Here is a 19,537-nt window from a genome sequence, read left to right on the forward strand (position 1 = left end):
CAAATTTTTGGGTTCTTTTTAGAGTATGTTCTTACAAAAGGAATTTTATAAGGCTCTTTTTTAGAAAGATTATACCAGTTTGTAAAGCCTCAGAAATATATTAGGCTGTCTGTTTTATAATACTATAACAAGTCTGGTAATTTATAGGAGAAATTTTTAATTTTTTGCCTGTTTGCTTTTACCAATTAAATTCACCATTGTAAATGTTCGATACTTACATTTATTTCATTTTTCTTTCTTTTTCTTCACCTGCTTTGAAGTCAATGCTTATGATTTATATAAAGTATTTAACCTTTGATTATTTGCTTAGACAGTTTATCTTGGGAGATAAATTTTCTGAAACATTCCTGTTGTCATTATAAATCAGATTCACCTAAAGTTACTCTCATTTTCTGATAAGAAGCACTGCTTGTTTTTGAGATTCTTATCAAGCTCTTCTATTGTTTTTCTTTTTTCTTTCTTTTTTTTTTTTTTTTTTTGCCTTGAATAGTAAGGGAGTTTTTTTTTAATCTGGGAAAAACTCAGCTTCATAAGGGTGAAATTAGAAGTAGTTGAGGTTGTAAAGGGAAATAAACATTTTAAGTACCAGGGAAGGGGCAATAGAGTAGAACGCAAGGGCATAGCAACACCGGTTCAAACAGGGTTCCTAAGAGCCTTTTTCCTACAGTTCCTTATAATTCGTTAGAATGTCTGAGTCCAGAAGTCGGAACTGCTGTGTTGTCTGTGCACTGTCGGTACCCGTAGGGAGCAAGTGTGAAAGACAACAATGGGCTGTGTATGTAGGGGCAGGGCCTGTGCTGGTGGATCTGCTACCATGCTGTTCCTTAGTTCCCTTGATGTTTCGTTTGGCAGTTAAATAGGAGCAAAGATGTAATTTTACCTCTGCAGAAAAGTAGTAGTGTTTCTTTTTTAAGGCAACATTTTATAACTTTACAATGTAAGATTAAACTTATCTCTCTCTGCCTCCTTGCCTCCCTCCCTGAGTGTTCTGGTGACCCATATTTGAGAACAGTTCGTGTGCTCTTTAAGAGTCATATGTTCTAATGACTGAGTTAGCCGGCAGTTTTGTGCGTTCTTTAAAACCTCGTCTTTCATTAAAAATTGAACAGACCTCAGCAACCCAAAACAAAAATAACAGCACTGACACCAAGCATGACCTCAGCCGTACTGTCATTTAAGGAATTATTTGACAGCCTTCATAGCATTTGGGGAAGCGGTTTCCGTTTTAACTCATCACAGTTAGTAGAGGAGTGAGTACTTGCATTACTCATCTTTACTTCAAGGAGCACTTTTGCCACTGTGTGGGCCTTCTGTAGTTCGTAGAAGTAGTGGGATTGCCTGCAACCTGAGGGGTTGTTAGTTTCTTTGACTTACTCCAAAATAGTCTGATGGAGGAATTTGAATGTGCTGGAAACACAAATACATAATGGATGAATGCATGAACAATAAATGTATTTGGGTGAGGCTGCCAAAGATGTTAGTAAGAGATAATGTTAGAAATGCTGTTTTCCATTTAGTGGTGGTTTGATTATTTTGAGTTTGTGGGTTTAAAAAAAAGTTTCTTTTAATGTTTATTCTTGAGAGAGAGCCAGAGACAGAGCACGAGTGGGGGATGGGCAGAGAGAGAGGGAGACAGAAGCCAAATCAAGCTCCAGGCTCTGAGCTGTCAGCACAGAGCCCAATGTGGGGCTCGAACTCACAAACCATGAGATTATGAACTGAGCTGAAGTCAGACGCTTAACTGACTGAGCCCGCCACCCAGGCACCCTGTGTTTGTGTTTCAAAGCGAAGTTCACAAAATGGGCTCACTACTGCGTAATTTTCACTCATTATACCACCAGGATCTCCTAGTTTCACTCATTTTGTCATTTTGCACTTTTTAATTGGTCCAGGAGCATTCACTGAGAAAAGTAACAGCGTAATAGTACAGTGTTTACTGGAGTAATTTTATTTCTTATGTATCATTTTACCACTTGATTACTTGTTTTCATAAGCTCCTTAATATCTTTTAGAAATGCATCTTTACAAATTGTTCATGAGCTGCAGATAACCTTCAGTTACAAAGTCTTACATGTTAGTAGTGATAGTCCACAGTTTGGGTTAATGAAATTCATGTTTGTGGCATAATTTAGAATCAGATTTTAAGCATCATTAAAGAGAAAAAAGGAAATTTTAAAAATCAACTTTGGTGTCATAAATAGCTTTTTTGAGGTGGGAAGTTACTGCAGTAAGCATTCCGCGGAAGCCCCCAAGCCCCCTTGCAGGACTTTATTGGAAGATGCTTTCTCACTCCTAACCGAAAAGCCTTTCTATCATCTTCAATAGTATTGTGCTCGTAAAAAAATAAATAAATGAAGTTCTAACTTTCAGAAGTCCTTTCAGGTTTTAGGAAAAGAAGAGTGCCCTTTTGCGGCAGGTTGAGGAAAGACCTGAAATTTCCCCCTTTTTTTCAGTGGGAAACAGGTTAAACAGCTGACACTTTTTAAATGATTGAAGTGTTAGTGTGGGTGACAGTTTGTAAAAAGTCAAGATAAGAGTTGAGACTGGCTTCAGGCTGCGTTAATCTTTCCTAACTGAAGTGAGAAATAAATACTTCATAGGAATGTGTGTGGAGATACAATGCCTTTCTCTTCTAGGACACTTGTTTTAGTCAACAGTTAAATGTGATCACCTTTGGATGGTTGTTTGGGATTGAGAGAAATGAGTGGGTGGTTTCAGTGCAGTTTCAATGTAGTTAACTCAAATAAGTTTTAGAATTAGTATTAATTTGGCCCCCCTTACAGATACCTTTAATGAGGAAGCCAATTGTTACACAAGTAACTTCTCCACAACTTTATTGTTGTCCAATAAAGGTAATTGACATGGAAATCTTCTATCCATTTACATTGTTTCCCTCTTTGATTCAAGTTAAATGTACCTCCTCAAGAATGAAATTATGGCCGATAGTTTCTCCTGGGGTCTTTTTGGTATTTAAAAAAAATATTGGTTGTTTTATGCTTAAATACATAAGACATTAACAAAAAGACTTAGAATCCACATTTTGACTCTTTGATCTGGAGATCTAGCTGTGTAGTACTTTAAATGAGGGCTCTGCCCCCAACTAGTTTTATTTGTCAGATTAATACAGTGACAAGAAAGGAATAGAATCTTTTAGGTAGTGTGGCTTTTTACCTAAGTCACTGGATGAAGGAACGAATCTCAGTTTTGCATTTCTGCTTCTTGTTTAACTGCTTTTAAGAACAAACACTCTGAGGTTAGGGTGGGGTTGCTAATGGAATTTATGATAACAGAAGAGTAGTGAAAGCAATAAAATTGTTAGAAAATTATATTAATCAATGTGGAAGTAGAAATAAACTATTGTGCCTGAGGAGATGATGAAATTGTTGTGCTGTTACTTATTCTGTGACTGTATCTCTGTTTTTTTTGTTGTCAGTGAATAAATTATACAGAATTACTTAAGAATTTTAATTTGATAATACAGTGTGAATGACTTGAGAAATTGCATTTCTGATAGTAATTTCTTTTTTCTTCATTAAAATTTTTTTTAACGTTTATTATTTTTGAGAGAGAGAGACAGAGTGTGAGTGGGGGAAGGGCAGAGAGAGAGAGAGAGAGAGAGAGAGAGAGAGAGACACAGAATCCGAAGCAGGCTCCAGGCTCTGAGCTGTCAGCACAGAGCCCAGCGCTGGGCGCGAACCCACAAGCAGCAAGATCATGATGACCTGAGCCAAAGTCAGACGCTTTAACTGACTGAGCCACCCAGGCGCCCCTCTGATAGTAACTTCTTAATGTTAAATTGGTTTCAACAAGTTAACAAAAGATAATCAATGTAAAGAGTTTCCTATTTACTGGGGTAGAAAAAGGAGAGGGGTAAAGTTGTTATTCTGGTTTTGTAATCCTTTTTACATGACCAATGACCAGGATTCCTGGATGATTGTGAACTCCTGCAGATGTTTTGTCATTTAAGGGTACATTTCATAGTTTAGGCCCACTGATCTGGGGAAGATACCATGTTTGTTACATTTGTATTTTTTATTTCCTGGTATCTGAATTTTAAAACATTTTAACATATATAAAAAAGATTTAATTGTGGTGTGTGGTTTTGTTTGTTTGTTTTTTTTTACCTTATAAAAACATCTTTGTTTTAGTTTCTGGGTATATTTGACATCTTTTTGGTAAAAGGAATTAAAGTATAAAATCCAGCATAGAGTAAAATTAAGTAAAAGTCGAATGCCTGTGGTGTGTTATGCACTGTGCTGAAAACCAAGGATACAAAAGTAAATAGGCTTCACTTCTTTCTGTGGAGTAGCTCCAAGTTGAGTAGGGGAGGAATATTAAGTAGAGACCTTTAGAAGCACGTTTCCTCCTCTGACAGAGGAACTCATAATTGTTCATTTGCTTATTAGTTCATTCATATACCCATTTACTGAAGATATCTTTATTTCATGCCCTCTGTAAGAGAGCACTGTAAATTGACTGTTAGGTTTGGGCATTATAATGATGGACTAGATAAATACGATACCTTTCCTCAAGGAGAACTCACTCCCCATGTAAATTACCCCAGGCATAGTGACCATTGTCATTTTTGTTCACTGTTCTATCCCAGTGTCTACAAGAGTGCTAAGCACATAGTAGGTGCTCAGTAAATATTTATTATTGGAAGAAAGAAAAATAGAGACCCAAAACCTGAGCTCATATTCTCCTTTGCCTGTTGTTGGAGAAGCCTTGATAGGGTTTTAGAGAGTAATTGTTGTCTAAGAGAAAAATGAGTAGAATATTCTATACAAAGGGAATAGTTTAAACATATGCATTGAGTAGTGACGGTAATATTGAAACTTAATACAAAATTCACTAATTTCTTTTAGAAGTAGATCAGAATTAAAGTATCCTGTATTTCTAAACATTGAAGAAGTTACACTTTTTGCTAAAACTATTAAAAGCATCTCTTTATGTGGCATATATTGTTTTTAATAGACATGCTTATCAGGAATTTTTATTTTAGAGCTGTATTAAACTTTGAGAGAATTATATAACTTCTAAATTGCTGTACTTTAATGGTACTTGTGAATTAATAATCAGTGGAAGAGAATTTACAAATTTTTAAGTGGGAGAGATCAATTTCTTTCTAATGGGGAATTTAATCCCAAAATGTTTGGACATACTTATAACGCATATTTTCTTTTTAAAATAGCCAGAGGATTTTCACAAGTGGTAATAATTTAACCTAATAGCTGATGGCATTAGGAAGGTACTTTTACCTTTGAGTGTACAAAGTGTCCAGAATTTTGCTACTGTTAGCAAGCCTCAAAGATAAGTTATTTTTCCCTTTGGTTGTTTGTGTAATTGGATTTAATTGGGTAGTGTTTTTTCATCTTGCATTTATTTGTTGGGATTTTTTGTTTGTACTCCAATGTAAATCATAGTTTTTTGTATATAAATTGGATATAAATAAGAAAACTATAAATATTCTTTTTAAATTTTTTTGTTTGAAATGCTTCATAATTTAAAATTTATTCAAAATTAAAAGCAAACAAACAAAAAACCCCCCACATCCTGTAAGCCAAGAATGACACAAGAATCTAAGGCATATCATTCATAAATGGTGAGATGATTATTTTGTAGTTTCATGGTCTTAAATTACTTGAACACTTTCTTTTACAAGAAAGAACTTGGTATTTCTGTAAGGATTAGATCTGTGTTTCATGCTAAGTTTACTTACACAAAAATTGCTACATTTTCAAGGCCAGTGTGCTTATGCTAGAAAATGACATTGCATTGCCTTATTTTCTTTATTCTTGGCGTGAAAACAAGTTCAAAGATGAAAGTAGTTTTTGTTTGTTTGTTTTTACTCTCTGCGTGGCATAGTTTTAGGTTCCTCACATAAGACTGATAGGTTATGTTTATACATGTATATACATATGTGTATATATATGTTATATATATTATATTTATATATATTATATATATACATACATAATATATACATGTAATGTTTATTTATTTTTGAGAGAGTGTGAGCAGGGAAGGGGCAGAGAGAAAGGGGGACAGAGGATCTGAAGCAGGCTCCAGGCTCTGTACCTACAGCAACAAGCCCGGTGTGGGGCTTGAACTCACAAATCGTGAGATCATGACCTTAGCTGAATTGAAGTCAGACACTCAACCCACTGAGCCACCCAGGCACCCCAAAACAATTATATTTTAGTGAACGTACCAATATTAGATGTTATTAGATGTTTTAGGAGTTGATTGATAAAATTACTTCTTTCGTTTTTGATAAAATTATTTCTTAAGTGAACTAATAGAATAAAACAATAGAGTGTGACATTCTGTAAACTTAATGAAATGAGTTTTTGACACACTGCCTTTCCGTAGACAAAGAAGGTTTTAAATCTCATTTATTTATTTATTTTTAAAGTGAGCTGTGTACCCAACGTCAGCTTGAACTTAGGTTCAAAGGATCAAAGGTCTCAGGGTTTACTGACCTTTACTGACTGAGATAGCCAGGTGTTCCGACCAAGAAAGTTTGATAGTTTTTGAGTTTTACAATTTTGTTTTAATGACCTCATGAGTTTTCAGAGAGAAAGGAAAATGTTATTAGTGAAATAATTTATCTTTTTGACTTAATTTTAATGTTTTCATCTAAGCTAAAATAAAATGAAAAAAAGTTTTCTGGAAGCTTATAAGCTGTAGTTCAGCCTGGTTGAAATCATGTCCCCTCTTCATTAAGTATTTTTCTCATTTCCATTTTAGGAAAAAAATCTCATTAACATATATAAACAGAAATAAATTAGATTTCAATATGCCAGCACTCGTAGTAGACTGTGGCTTGAGTTAATGTTTGAGTAGAGCTTGAAGTCACAGCCTCAGTCCCATCGAGGTCCCTGATAATCAGAAGGCATGGTGCTTACTGGGACCCTGGACCACATGAGCGGTAGTGTCCATGACAGGGTTTAGTTGAAAGTAATTAAGAAAAACAGTACCAGAAAAGTTGATGTTTTTATATTACAGCTTAATAAGAAGACTTTTATAGGAATGTATGATTTTACAGCCGTATGTATAAAGAGCAGGCTGAACGGAGACAATGTTAGAAAAGCCAAGTGTTCGTAATCAAGTGCCTAACGTTTATGAGAAATACAAGCTTATGGACCAGAGTGTATTTGCATATACAGAGTAGTATATAGTCTCGCAAAAATGCTCAGATGATGCAGAATCCAGTAACAATTCTAATTCTGGTAGTACAAATTCCCATCTGATAGCAGTGCATCTGTTTATTAGGAATTACCCACTGAATGTGAATGATTTCAGTCCTAAGTCACTGCACCTGTTGCCGGGAGGTATTTATTCCAATCACTAGCCTAAAGCGCAGAGAGTTATTGCTTGACATTTTATAGCTTGGGGGGAAAAAACCTGTCTTTTCAAAATCATTTGTTCAGAGTGGAGAAAATGGAGCAAAACAGTTCATTTTACTCTAAGCACCACTATTTGGCGGTATTCACATTTGCACAGCACAAAGCTACAATATTGATTTTTTTTTTTGCTCACAGGGCCTCCCACAAGTTTTTTCTTCGATTGTCAGGGTTGCAAGATGGATTGGATTACACTTTGCTTGTTGGGATGCTTCACCCCCCTTTGTTGAAATAGAAATAGATTGAAAATACAACTTAGAATACATGTCATAGGAATAGTGTGATTAAAGGACTTTAATTTGGGGAATTTCTTTGTGTTGATTATGTTGATTGAACAGTTTCATTGAAAGCTTGACAAACAGACACGCAATTTCCTTTCTTGATCTTCTTCCCCTAAGCCTAGAAAGCACCCAGTACACGCTACTAACTATGCTCCCCTGCAACAGGGGTCTGCAGACCTGCTGCTAATTGTTATTATCATTTGAAGAGGCATTAAAGTAACACTTGAATATGAACCTCGGAGCTGCATTAACGTATGTCAAAACTTGATTTCGTTCGTAGTGGATGGTATGATCATAGAAAAAGTAACTTTTCGGTGTCTCAGTTTCCTCCTTTATAAAATGTCTCAGTGTGTTTTTGTTTTTTGGGTTTTCTTGAAGATTTTAGTCAGTAAATATTTCTAAAGTCCTTAGAAGAATTTCTGGAGATGGGATTTCTGGGTAAAGAGGGCAGCAAATCCTCTCCCAAAACAGGTGTAAAACTGAACAAAATTGTGAACAACTCTTGAGGGCTCTGGAAATTAACCAGAGCCAAATGAGAAATTGGGAAGCATTTATTTATGAAAAACTAGAATTTCTGGTATAAGCAGTGGAAGTTCAAAGCCTTCTAGCCTGGGGCTGCTCCTACCCTCCACCCTCCACTCCTTAGCTAAGTCTGTGTGGTGGTTTCATTAGGGCAGGGCTGGCCTTGAAGTTCAGTGAGTGCTGCCAGAGAGAATTGGCTTGATTTGGAGTGGAGGATGGAAACCCGCGCCTGGCCGTGTTGCCAACGAAAGTAGTAAACACTGTGGTGAACAGATGGGAAAGACTCCCAGCTCTGCTAGCCCGAGGTTGTGGTCCCTGTTGGGGAGACTGGAGGCCAGTCTGAAACAAAATCCGGACATCTTTGAAATGAAAAAACCAAAGTTCTCTATGCATTCTTGACTAAGTGGGAAGCTACACACAGGTGCTGAAGAGACGTGAGAGAAGTTCACAGAAAGTAAATAACCAGGGCTGACTTGAAAACTGTCTGATGAACTTGGAACACTCTCCCTAACACACACGCAGCTCAATCAGCAGAGGATGGAGGCCTTCTTATGGGTTCATACTGTTTGTGCCACATCTCTTCCCAGTCATTGGCTGATCACTAAGCTATGCAGAGACAGGAGTGATCCCTAGGAAGCCAGACTAGAAAATAAAAATGAGGATTAAAACAAGAACAGTGAGCAGAGCAGCAGCATACACTCTGGGGGAGGCAGATTCTGTAGATTAAATCCCGTCAAGATACTAAAAAGAAAATATCACAATAGCAGCAATTCTCAGGGGAAAGAAATCTGGGTATGCAGTTGTTAGCAGAATATTATTTAAAATGTCTACTTTCCAATAACAAAAAATGTATAAGATATGCAGGGAAACAAGGAAATTGACCCATACTCAGGAGGAAAAGCATTCAATAGAAACTACTGCTGATGTGGGCCCAGATGTTGGATTTAGCAGATAAAAATTTCAAAGTGGCTATTATGAATATGTTCAAAGATTAAAGTAAAACTACAACTATATTAGAGAATTAAGAGGAAATATGATGGCAGTGATTTAATAAATATGTGATCCCAATAGAGAAATAACTATTTTAAAAAGGCCTTGGAGAAATTCTTGGCACATCTTACTTATTATATCAGTGTGTTGCAAATAAATTAACAATTTCCTCCCCAAATACCGAATTTTAACTGAACCCAGAGATTCTGAATCAGTAGGTCCGGATTAGGGCTTGAAGATCTGTCTTTCTAAAAACATTTACCAGATGACTCTGATACAAAATCATGTTTGGGAGTCAATTATATAGTCCTGGCAAGTGACTTTGAAAAAAAAAAATCCTAAAATATCCACTGGAAACACTTAAGAATTGCATCAGATACAAAGGAAAAAAGTGTGGTTAAGAAATAGTGACCATACCTGTGATTATTTCCATGATTCAATATAACAAGTTATTAACGTGTTATAAATAAGGGAATAAATAAATGTATTTAGAAATAAGAGTTGTACCATCTTTTCGTAACATTTTCTTAGTGAAAATGTTGAATTTTAATAATTAATATTAATTGCAACAGCTGTATTTTAGACTTTTGCAAACTTCGCAGTACCATTGTGAGTGGAAAAGGTTGAACCCAAAACCCTTGAAGTTTTCAGGGAAATAGTGTGAAGTGGCCAAAGAAGGCACGGCAATTTACAGTATGCAAATTTTTCTTTTGATCCCATAATTGCCCCATGTTTATTTTATCCCTTTCATTGTCTTTGATTAAAAGAGTTAATCTAGGAAGATGTCTGTCTGTGATTTGTCTGAACACTGCCTGCCTAGTTCATCACATGTGCTTTTGATAATTATCTTGATAGTACTGTATAATCCACGTGGCTCTGCCACAACACATCCAAGTTGCATTCTCCTGTATGTTTGTATTTTAAAGAAATAGAGCAAGGAATTTATTACTTAGTGATCACTTGAAAATGTCAGAATATCCTGTGTTACCTGATAAAAAGGAGCTTGACTATTTAGAATCACAGATTGGTGAATTGGTGAACTTTGAAATAACTGATTCTTCAGAAAAAGAAATTAAAACCTGGAAAGGTAAAATGACTTAGCCAAGTTCACAAGGCTGACCAACACACTTTAGTACTCAGTAGTCTTTCCATATGTACATATTTGAGCAGTGTAGACTATGCTCTCTTTGTATATGTGTCTTACACAACACTACATTTCCGAAAATATAATTTTCATCATGTGTATGTTTTGTGAACATTTCCTGTAGTTGTTTCCTGTCAAGTTGACTAACATTCATTGGTGGATTTCAGATTGCATGAAAACTTATAAAATTATTATCAACTAGGGGGCTTGAAAAGTCATACGGTACTTTTCTATTCATGACCTTTAATAAGAACACGGGCTCTGGAGTCTGACAACCATGTGTGTGTTACATTCAAACCCTTAGTAATCCTGGAGAATCTGAATTTAACGTGTTAGTTTCATACTTTGTAAAGTTGTTCTTATAACAATAACCTACTCCATTGTTTTTTGTTGTTGATGATGTTGCTTAAAACAAAAAAAGTGATCCATATAAAGCATTTAACACAGTGTCAGAACATATTGATTGCTGTGTAAATGTTAACTGTTATAATACAGTAAAACCTTGGTTTGTAACTGGTTCTGTGAATGTTCTGTAAGGCGAGCAAGCATTTCTAATAAACTTTAACTTGATAAACAAGCGATGTCTTGCAATAAGAGTAGTACATGTTGCTGACTGTTACAGGATCACAACTGAGCCAGTGGTTCTTGAAATTCACTTTGATATACAAGTGCTTTGGATTACCAGCATGTTTCTGGAACAGATTACGCTTGCAAACCAAAGTTTTACGGGGATTTACTTTTCTGTCTTCTTATTTGAATTTTTGTATTTCTGATTGGAAACACAGGGTTTAAACACGAAAGTTCATAAACATGTAATTCATCTGTCTTTGTGAGAAACACTAATGAACCCCAGTAGGACCTAGAAAATAATAAATTGTCAAAATATAAATATTTTTCTTTTTTTGAGGATGACACATTTTCATTGATTGTAAATGGTTTATCTATTTCTTAATGTTTACTATTTTTATTTTCATTATCAAAGGAAAATAGATATGACACACAAAAAATGCAATTCTATATGGTTTTAACAAATACTAGTCGATTTAGCTTTGGTTCAACAAATACTTACTGGAATTATGTATCTTGTACCCACCTAGGCATTGGAATTATAACTAAGAACGCTATCATCATAGTTAGCAAGGAAGATATAAATTAAAAAATGAATATGCATAGTACCATGGGGTAATAATAAGTACTTTAGTAAAGATGTGTATAAAGTTCAATGGAAACAGGGGAAAGAGCAAGACTTTATAAAGGAGAACACGTACGATGCAAAACCATAGACACTGTAGCATTGAATAAAGCAATATTCACTGTTAAGAACTCATTCAGTTCTGTGCATTGAAAGTATAAGTACCATGATCCCTCTTCTCCAGAAGATTCTATGTTAGAAATCTCAATTATTAAAATGTGTTGATTTTCCGTCTCTTTTTCCTTTTCTTTTTTCTTACTTTACCTGTTTGGATGATTGTACCTAAGGATTAAAAATCCTCTCCGAATTACCAAAACAGCAGGACACTCAACGACACAACTTCTTAAATATCTTTCAAAGGCAGGGGGAAATTCACTTAGAACCATAACTGTAATCCTGCAGATATCAACAACTACAAAAATTAAGGGCTTAATTTAAAAACCACAGTGCTTCATAATATCCTATATTTTTGACAAGTAGTGAAAGTTGTGAAATATGGCTCCAAGCCAGTCTTCTAATAATGTGCTCTAACATTCATAATATTTTCTAATAATATAAATTTATTCTCATTTATTAAGGAATTATAATTGCAAAGTATCTCTGCCTTTAAAATACTCTGTACTTCAAATTTTTTATGATGCTTGTTTGAATTTCCATTAAAAATTTCCACAGCTTTTGCTATTGAAATGAAGCTCTAAAGCATCTTTTCAATCAAAACAAATATAACAATATTAGTTTAAACTGAATTATTTGTATGGGCAGTACGGTACAGTATCAGGAAACAGAAGAAGCAATAATACGTGTAAAAGTTTATTTACTTATGAACTTTCACAAATAAACTTTGAGAGGTCGGCCTGTTTACTGTCTGTCTTGACATTTGTCCAGCTCCATTTCTGTATTCCTTCTTCATTGCTGGTGTGCCTCCCACATACTTGTAATAACCTCATAAGACCATAAGCCCTCTTAGTGAAAACCTCCGATGTTTGGGGTGTGGCGCAATCCTCTGAAGATTTCTATGCTCTAAATTATGCCTTTTTCTGCTCTCTTCATTCCAGTTACACCTTTAGTTTTCTCAGTAGAACTGAGAGCTTAGCCAAGTCTGAGAATTGGTGATTTTTAAGTCATTTCGAAGTGTAACCCAGTCACCCTTCTGGAGGACTGTTTGAGTGTTAGAAAGAAGGTGCATGTTTTACCAGGTGATTTTATTACATTGAATTAGTGAGAGGCATTGCACAATAACATTAAAGAGAACAGGTTTTGGCATTGCATTGACCTGGACATGACCCAGTTTTTCAACTTGAAGTTTATAACTTGGAACTGTTCAGTTCTGAATGTTAGGGTGGTTTTTTTTCCCCTATAAAAAGGCATATAGGGGATAGTTTATGTGATGCAGAATAATTAATTAAAAGGATAGAGAGAAGGAAAAAAATACTGAAATTAGCGCTGGTCTTTTATAAGAGTAATGTGCGAGATGGTGACAGGTTAGAGAATTGAATTAAAAAACTTGAGTCCGCGTTGGTTTTTGAGAATGGTAGCTAATCCATAGGTAGAACACCCAACAGTGAAGGTGGACCTCTTGCTCACATAGCTCCTCCCAGCTGTTCTTGGCTTTCTTTCTGTGTGTTTACCCTTTGTCCTAGGCTGTGTTACTACTTCATGGGTCCAGTGGCTGAAAACTTAAAATTCTCATTTTTTATTACATCTGGGAATCTTTTTTCAGCACTTATGAACGGTTGTTTTCTGCACTCTTCCTAATACACCACACTTGAATTCATATAGCACTTTTAATTATTGAGCAGTATTATGTACATTATCTCATTTTAGAGTCACACAGGTAGGAAAAGTAACATCGTACATGTTTCATCTCTGCTCTGTAGGCGACAAAAGTGAATCTTAGATAAATTTTGCCCTTCCCAGGTTATTTCAACTTGTCGGACTAGATTGGAGCAGCGCTGGCCCACTGCTGCGTGCTTCCATTTATACCAGTTTTAAATAAAGTGTCTATAAATCTAAATCAGTTATTGTACCATAAGTGTATTGCCATCATAGGATCTTAGTTTTTTTCTGGGGGGGGGGAACTGCTAAGACAAATATTTTTTAAGATAATGCTAACAGCAATGAATATGTCTACATTAAATGAGAAAGTGCAGTCAGTGTATATCAGAGCTTGTATTCCACTGCCTAAATGAACACTGTTTCTTGATTAGTTGTTACATTCTCTATTTGTAAAACTTGTCATTTATAAGTCTATCGATTAAATTTGTCCTTTTTCTTTGGATTTACTCAAAAAGAGCCACTTAGTTTCTTATTGTGAATAGATTATACGTGAATAGATTATACAGATAGTATTTGCTAGAGTAATTTAAATTTTATTATACAGGTGAAGAGTCCAGCCAAAGATACATATTAAAAAAACAAAAATTCTTGACATATAGTAAAGAATCAAGGAGTTATTTAATAAATATATGGATGACTTAAAAAACATACTTTTGGTGACATCTCTTGAATATAGACATGAATCGTATTACTTGAAAATGCCTTATTAAAATAATTTATTTCATACATGTCTTAATTTAATTTTCTTTCTTTCTTTTTTTCACTTTTAAGGTTTCAGCAGAGCAGCTTTACCATTCGGGTTAGTTAGGCGAGAATTATCCTGTGAAGGTTATTCTATAGATCTGCGATGTCCAGGCAGCGATGTGATCATGATTGAGAGCGCTAACTATGGTCGGACAGATGACAAGATTTGTGATGCTGACCCATTTCAGATGGAGAATACAGATTGCTACCTCCCAGATGCCTTCAAAATTATGACTCAAAGGTAGATGCTTCTGTGTTATTATCCCGTTTTAGCTACTACATCCAAAGTAGATGAATAGAGTCCGTTCTCAGCCCATTTATTAAACTGAGGGTTTTACCTACTACTGTTGATTTCTACTTTTAAGCTTTCAACATTTAAATCTCTGTATCATTTTTATATAGCTTAACAGAAAGAATATGCAATATGCATCTTTTGATTTTTATATATCATAAGATACAGAGAAAAGAATATTTCAAATGTAATTTTGTTTTCTGGGCCTGTAGAGTTTTGAAATATTTTTTTAACAACAAGAATGTTTATAACTGGGTCTTTGGCAATAGTTGGTCTTTAATTTTTTTTTTTTAAGTTTATTTATTTATTGTGTGAGAGAGAAAGAGAGCGAATATACACACCCACAAGTCGGGGAGAGGCAGGGAGTGATGGAGAAAAAGAGAATTCCAACACAGAGCGTGACTCGGGGCTCAATCTCACGAAACATGAGATCACGACCTGAGCAGAAATTAAGAGTGGGATGCTTAACTGACTGAGACACCCCAGGTCTTTAATTTTTTAATTAATATTGTTTACAGCAAAAATGGGCAGAGAAAGTACAGAGAGTTACTATGTCCCATTGCTACACAGGCACAACCTCCCCAGTTATCAACATCTTGCATCACAGTGGTCCATTTGTTATAATAGATGAACCCACACTGACACCTCATTATCACCCAAAGTTTATACTTCACATTAGGGTTTATTCTTGGTGTGGTGTATTCTATGGCTTTTGGCAAATTTATGATGGCACGTGTCCACCATTGTGGTATCAGGCAAAGTAGTGTTGCCATTGTAATAGGTGTATAGTGATATCTCATAGTTTTGATTTACATTTCCCTAATGACATTTCATATTGAACATCTTTTACTATGCTTACATATTTTCTGTTTGTCTTTATTGGTGAGGTGTTGTTCAGGTGTTCTGCTCATTTTCCAATTGGATTGTTCTTTTTTTTTTTTTTTTTTTTTTTTTTCCTGAGAGAGAGGGTGCACGAGAGAGTGAGCAGGGGAGGGAAAGAGGGAGGAGAGAGAGAATCTTAAGCAGATGCCAGGCCCAGCACAGAGACTGATGTGGGGTTCATCTGACAACTGTGAGATCATGACCAGAACCAAAATCGAGAGTTGGAAGCTTAACCAACTGAGCCACCCAGACACCCCGTCCATTTTTTTATTGTTGAGTTTTAAGAGTTCTTTATACATTTTAGGTAACAATTCTTAATCAGATAGGGCCTTTGCAAATATTTACTGTGTAGTCTGTGGTTTATCTTCTCATTCTCTTGATCCTTAGCTTTAAAAAACAAACAAAATACAGTAGATTCAAGTTAAGAAAGCATATACTGGGCTTTCTCTCTTTCTCTCTCTCTCTACCCCCCCTTCATATATATATCTCATTGGTTAATACTGTGTTTTAAAAATGATGTGTTTGAATTATCAAATTTAAAATATATAAATGATACCTCTTCACAGGATAATTGCCTGCCTATCTCTAGACAGAATACCAAAACACTGCTGACAATAGGTATTGCCTTTCCTCTGCCTTAACACACAGCACATAACTCCTGGTCTCTCTCTTTTTTTTTACCTCACTTTTGCTACACTTGGCATCTTAATCAAAATTCTCTTACATATAAAATATTAAAATTGTGGTTAGTTATGGCCAAACTAGTACACTAGTATCCAGCAATTCTAGTTATTTGGAACATAGAGACTCTCTGAAGGAACATTTAAGTATCATAGAGTTTATTATATATTATTGCTTTTGTATTTTGTTTACTAGGAAAACCCTTCATCTTTCTATTCAAAGCTTTCACCCTCTTCTCCTGCCTCTTTCCCCACTCTGGACTCAATATTCTGTCTAGTTTTCTGGCTTATTTATTAGTCTACCTTAAAGTAGAATAGCAAATTTTCTAGACTGGGGTCTGGTCAGTGTAGGGAAAATGAAAATATCAAGGGGTGGTAAGAGATGATGAAGAAAAAAATGAAAAAAACTATTTAACAAAAAATCCATGCCATAGTAAGATGGGTACAAATTGCTGTAAAATCTCTGATTTCACAGAGACTATGTATTAGCATATTTTTTTATTGATAGCACATTATGAGTAGTTTTTCATTAATGTTAATGCTGATCAAGATGCTTTTTAGAAACCAGAGAACATATACAATACTTTTGATAGATTTCCATCAAAATATTTTTTATTTTTGGGGTGCCTGACTGGCTCAGTCAGTAGAGCATGGGACTCTTGATCTCAGGACTGTGACTTTGAGCTCCACATTGGGTATAGAGATTACTTAAAAAAAAATACGTAAAATCTTTGTTTTTAAAGTTTCTATTTTTAGTTCTTAAAGTGTTGTTATTAAAAACGTAAGACAAAATCTTATTTGCATAAATGGCATTTGAGAAAGGTTTTTTAAATTTAAAACAAATTTCATTATGGATTATGCAGTATTTTGAATCAAAACGTAACTTATCTTCTTTGGAAGAATGGATTCTGTACTCCCCAAAAATTGTAACACAACAGTTTACACATACTGTATCAAAAGTTGGGAACTGCCCATGCTAGAAAGACAATAAAGGCAGCCACTAATAATTGACTGTTTATCCATTCTTTATATTATTGAACTGTTTAATTTAATGATATTAGATGAGCATCTAGAAGTAGGCCAGAGAGAAATGGGAAGTAAAGAGTTATTACATAAAATGACCTGATTTTACAAAATTGACAGGCAAAAAAGCAGTGGAGTTGGTACAAAGAGAGGGTCTGAAAAAGCTGGCCTTAAGGAATTATACATTGTTGGTCACTTATCTTTGTGGATTTATACATTTAAATACATAATTCAGTATCCAACAAGATATATGTCTTATCACATTTATATCTATTAAATATAATTACCTATTGTAGGAAATGTACAAGATAATATAGCAAGTTATTTTCATTGTTTCATGATGTTATAAAACCAGGACTGCATTTTTTATAATTCTTTTAACTTTTTATTTACTTATTTTGATAGAGTGAGCAGAGGAGGGACAGAGAGAGAGAGAGGGGGGAGAGAGAGAATTCCAAACAGTCTCCACACTGTCAGCATGGGGCTGATGGTGGGCTTGAACCCACGAACTGCAAGTTATAATAGAGCTGAAACCAAGAGTCAGACACTTAACTGACTGAGCCACCCAGGAGCCCCAATAATACTTTTAAAAGGCACCAGAGTTTTGGGGTATTTAAGATCAGTGAAAGCATAGACTTATTCTCTGTAGCCTTGTTATCAAAATATCCAGTCTGTGATGTTTTAATGCAAATAAGGTGTTAATTCCAAAACTAGCTGTAGAAACCCCATTTTTAAATTGTATTATACTGGTAGCCTATAATTATTTAGTCAGCACAATGACAATTTAAACAAGAACACTTTTGGGGGCGCCTGGGTGGCTCAGTCGGTTGAGTGTCTGACTTCAGCTCAGGTCATGATCTCATGGCTCCTGAGTTCAAGCCCCACCTCAGGCTCTGTGCTGACAGCTCAGAGCCTGGAGCCTACTTCAGATTCTGTGTCTCCCCCTCTTTCTGTCCCTCCCCTGCTCTCTCTCTCTCTCTCTCTGCCCCTCCCCTGCTCTCTCTCTCAGAAATAAACATTAAAAAAATTTTTAAACAAGAACTGCTTAGTGACAATGAAGACAGTATTAAGAGGACTTAAAATGAGTTTCATAGTGGTAGCTTATAAGAGTTCCATTCTATGAGTGTCAGAATATAAACCTTTAAGGAAGTCTGCCATATTTGGTACATAGTTTAAAATAGCTGGAAGAAAATATGTTGATAATATTTTTGCAGCTGAATTATTAATGAATAATTATTGAATATCTTATTTTTTAAGTAAGTGTAGGGTTTGAACTCTTGGCCCCAAGAGCAGAGTCTCATGCTCCAGAGAGGCAGCCCATTTTATTTAAGTATATCCTTGGTTTTTTTTAATTGAAAAATAATTTTCAGTATTCACAAATGAAGTAAGATTTATTTTTACCATACTCCTAATAATTTGGCAAATTATCTATTTATAATTGTCAGAAAATGTGATATTCAATAATGTAGGAAAAGGCATTTTTTTGGCTTTAAGAAAAAAACTTCTCTTTTGAAAGCGCAAATAAAAGCACTTGATGTTTTCTATTGAATTTCTAAAACACTGTGATGGAGATAAACACAATTTTCAATACCATTAATATATGTTTGTCCCCTTTCCTTACTGTCATCACTTCAACAGTTAAGAATCAAGTAAATAAATACACTTGTAATTCTGACTGTGGTGGTGGTAAAGTATTAATAATTGTTACTGATTCTTCATTTTCTATTTCCTGTTCATTTAAAAGTGTGAAACCAAGGCTCTGTCAGAAAGTGATAGTACACTTGTCTTATAAGTACACCAAATGGCTCACCCTAAAAAGTGAGAAAAGAACTTCTTCCCTAAAATGATTTTAATACTCTATAAAATAATCACCATTAGAGAGAGTATTTTTAGCACTCTTTGAAGATAATATAGTGAGGTTCCTTAAAAAAAATGTGCAAGGGGTGCCTCGGTGGCTCACTAGGTTAAGCATCTGACTCTTGATATTGGTTCAGATCATGATTTCGTTGTTCGTAGGTTTGAGCCCTGCACTGGGCTTTGCACTGACAGTGTAGAGTCTGCTCGGGATTCTGTCTCTCTCCTCTCTTTCTGCCCCTACTCTCACCCATCTCAAAATAAATAAATAAACTTAAAAAAAATTTTTTTAAGAGTAAAAAATGTGCAATAGTTTTAGCACTTTGATTTCATTAAAGCAAAAAAGAAACAAACAAAAAAAACCTTACTACAACTCTGAAGTATTTGATGAATAAGTAAATTAGAGGTTGCTAACAATGTCGGGTTTTTGCAGCACTTAGGGACAATCTAGTTAGTGTCTGAAAGTGATGTGCTAAATTGTATCTGAGATCCTCTTGTAGTGTCATTTATGACCATCCCTTTGTTCAAGTTCTTCTCCTTGAGAGCCTGACCATTCTGATTAAGGTAGATTGCTGCCGTTCGCTATGCTTTATAATATGCCCTTAAGTTTTGTAGCACTTTGGTTTAGAGATCTGAAAGTAAATGTGTACTTCCCACTCTCCTCCCCCAATATTTAATGTTAGGGTAACAT

General features: G+C 35.2%; 1 protein-coding gene across 37 annotated transcripts in view; it reads left to right on the forward strand.

Annotated features, from left to right (window-relative positions):
* Positions 1-19,537, forward strand: part of ADGRL2 (adhesion G protein-coupled receptor L2) — a 623,946-nt gene that overhangs the window by 526,349 nt on the left and 78,060 nt on the right. For all 37 annotated transcript variants that reach the window (XM_045036067.1, XM_045036070.1, XM_045036072.1 and 34 more), the window contains one exon: positions 14,143-14,356. In XM_045036067.1, coding sequence (XP_044892002.1) covers positions 14,143-14,356 — 214 coding nt within the window. The remainder of the gene's footprint in view (positions 1-14,142; positions 14,357-19,537) is intronic.

The sequence above is a fragment of the Felis catus genome, chromosome C1 (assembly GCF_018350175.1).
Source record: "Felis catus isolate Fca126 chromosome C1, F.catus_Fca126_mat1.0, whole genome shotgun sequence".
Taxonomy (NCBI): Eukaryota; Metazoa; Chordata; class Mammalia; order Carnivora; family Felidae; genus Felis; species Felis catus.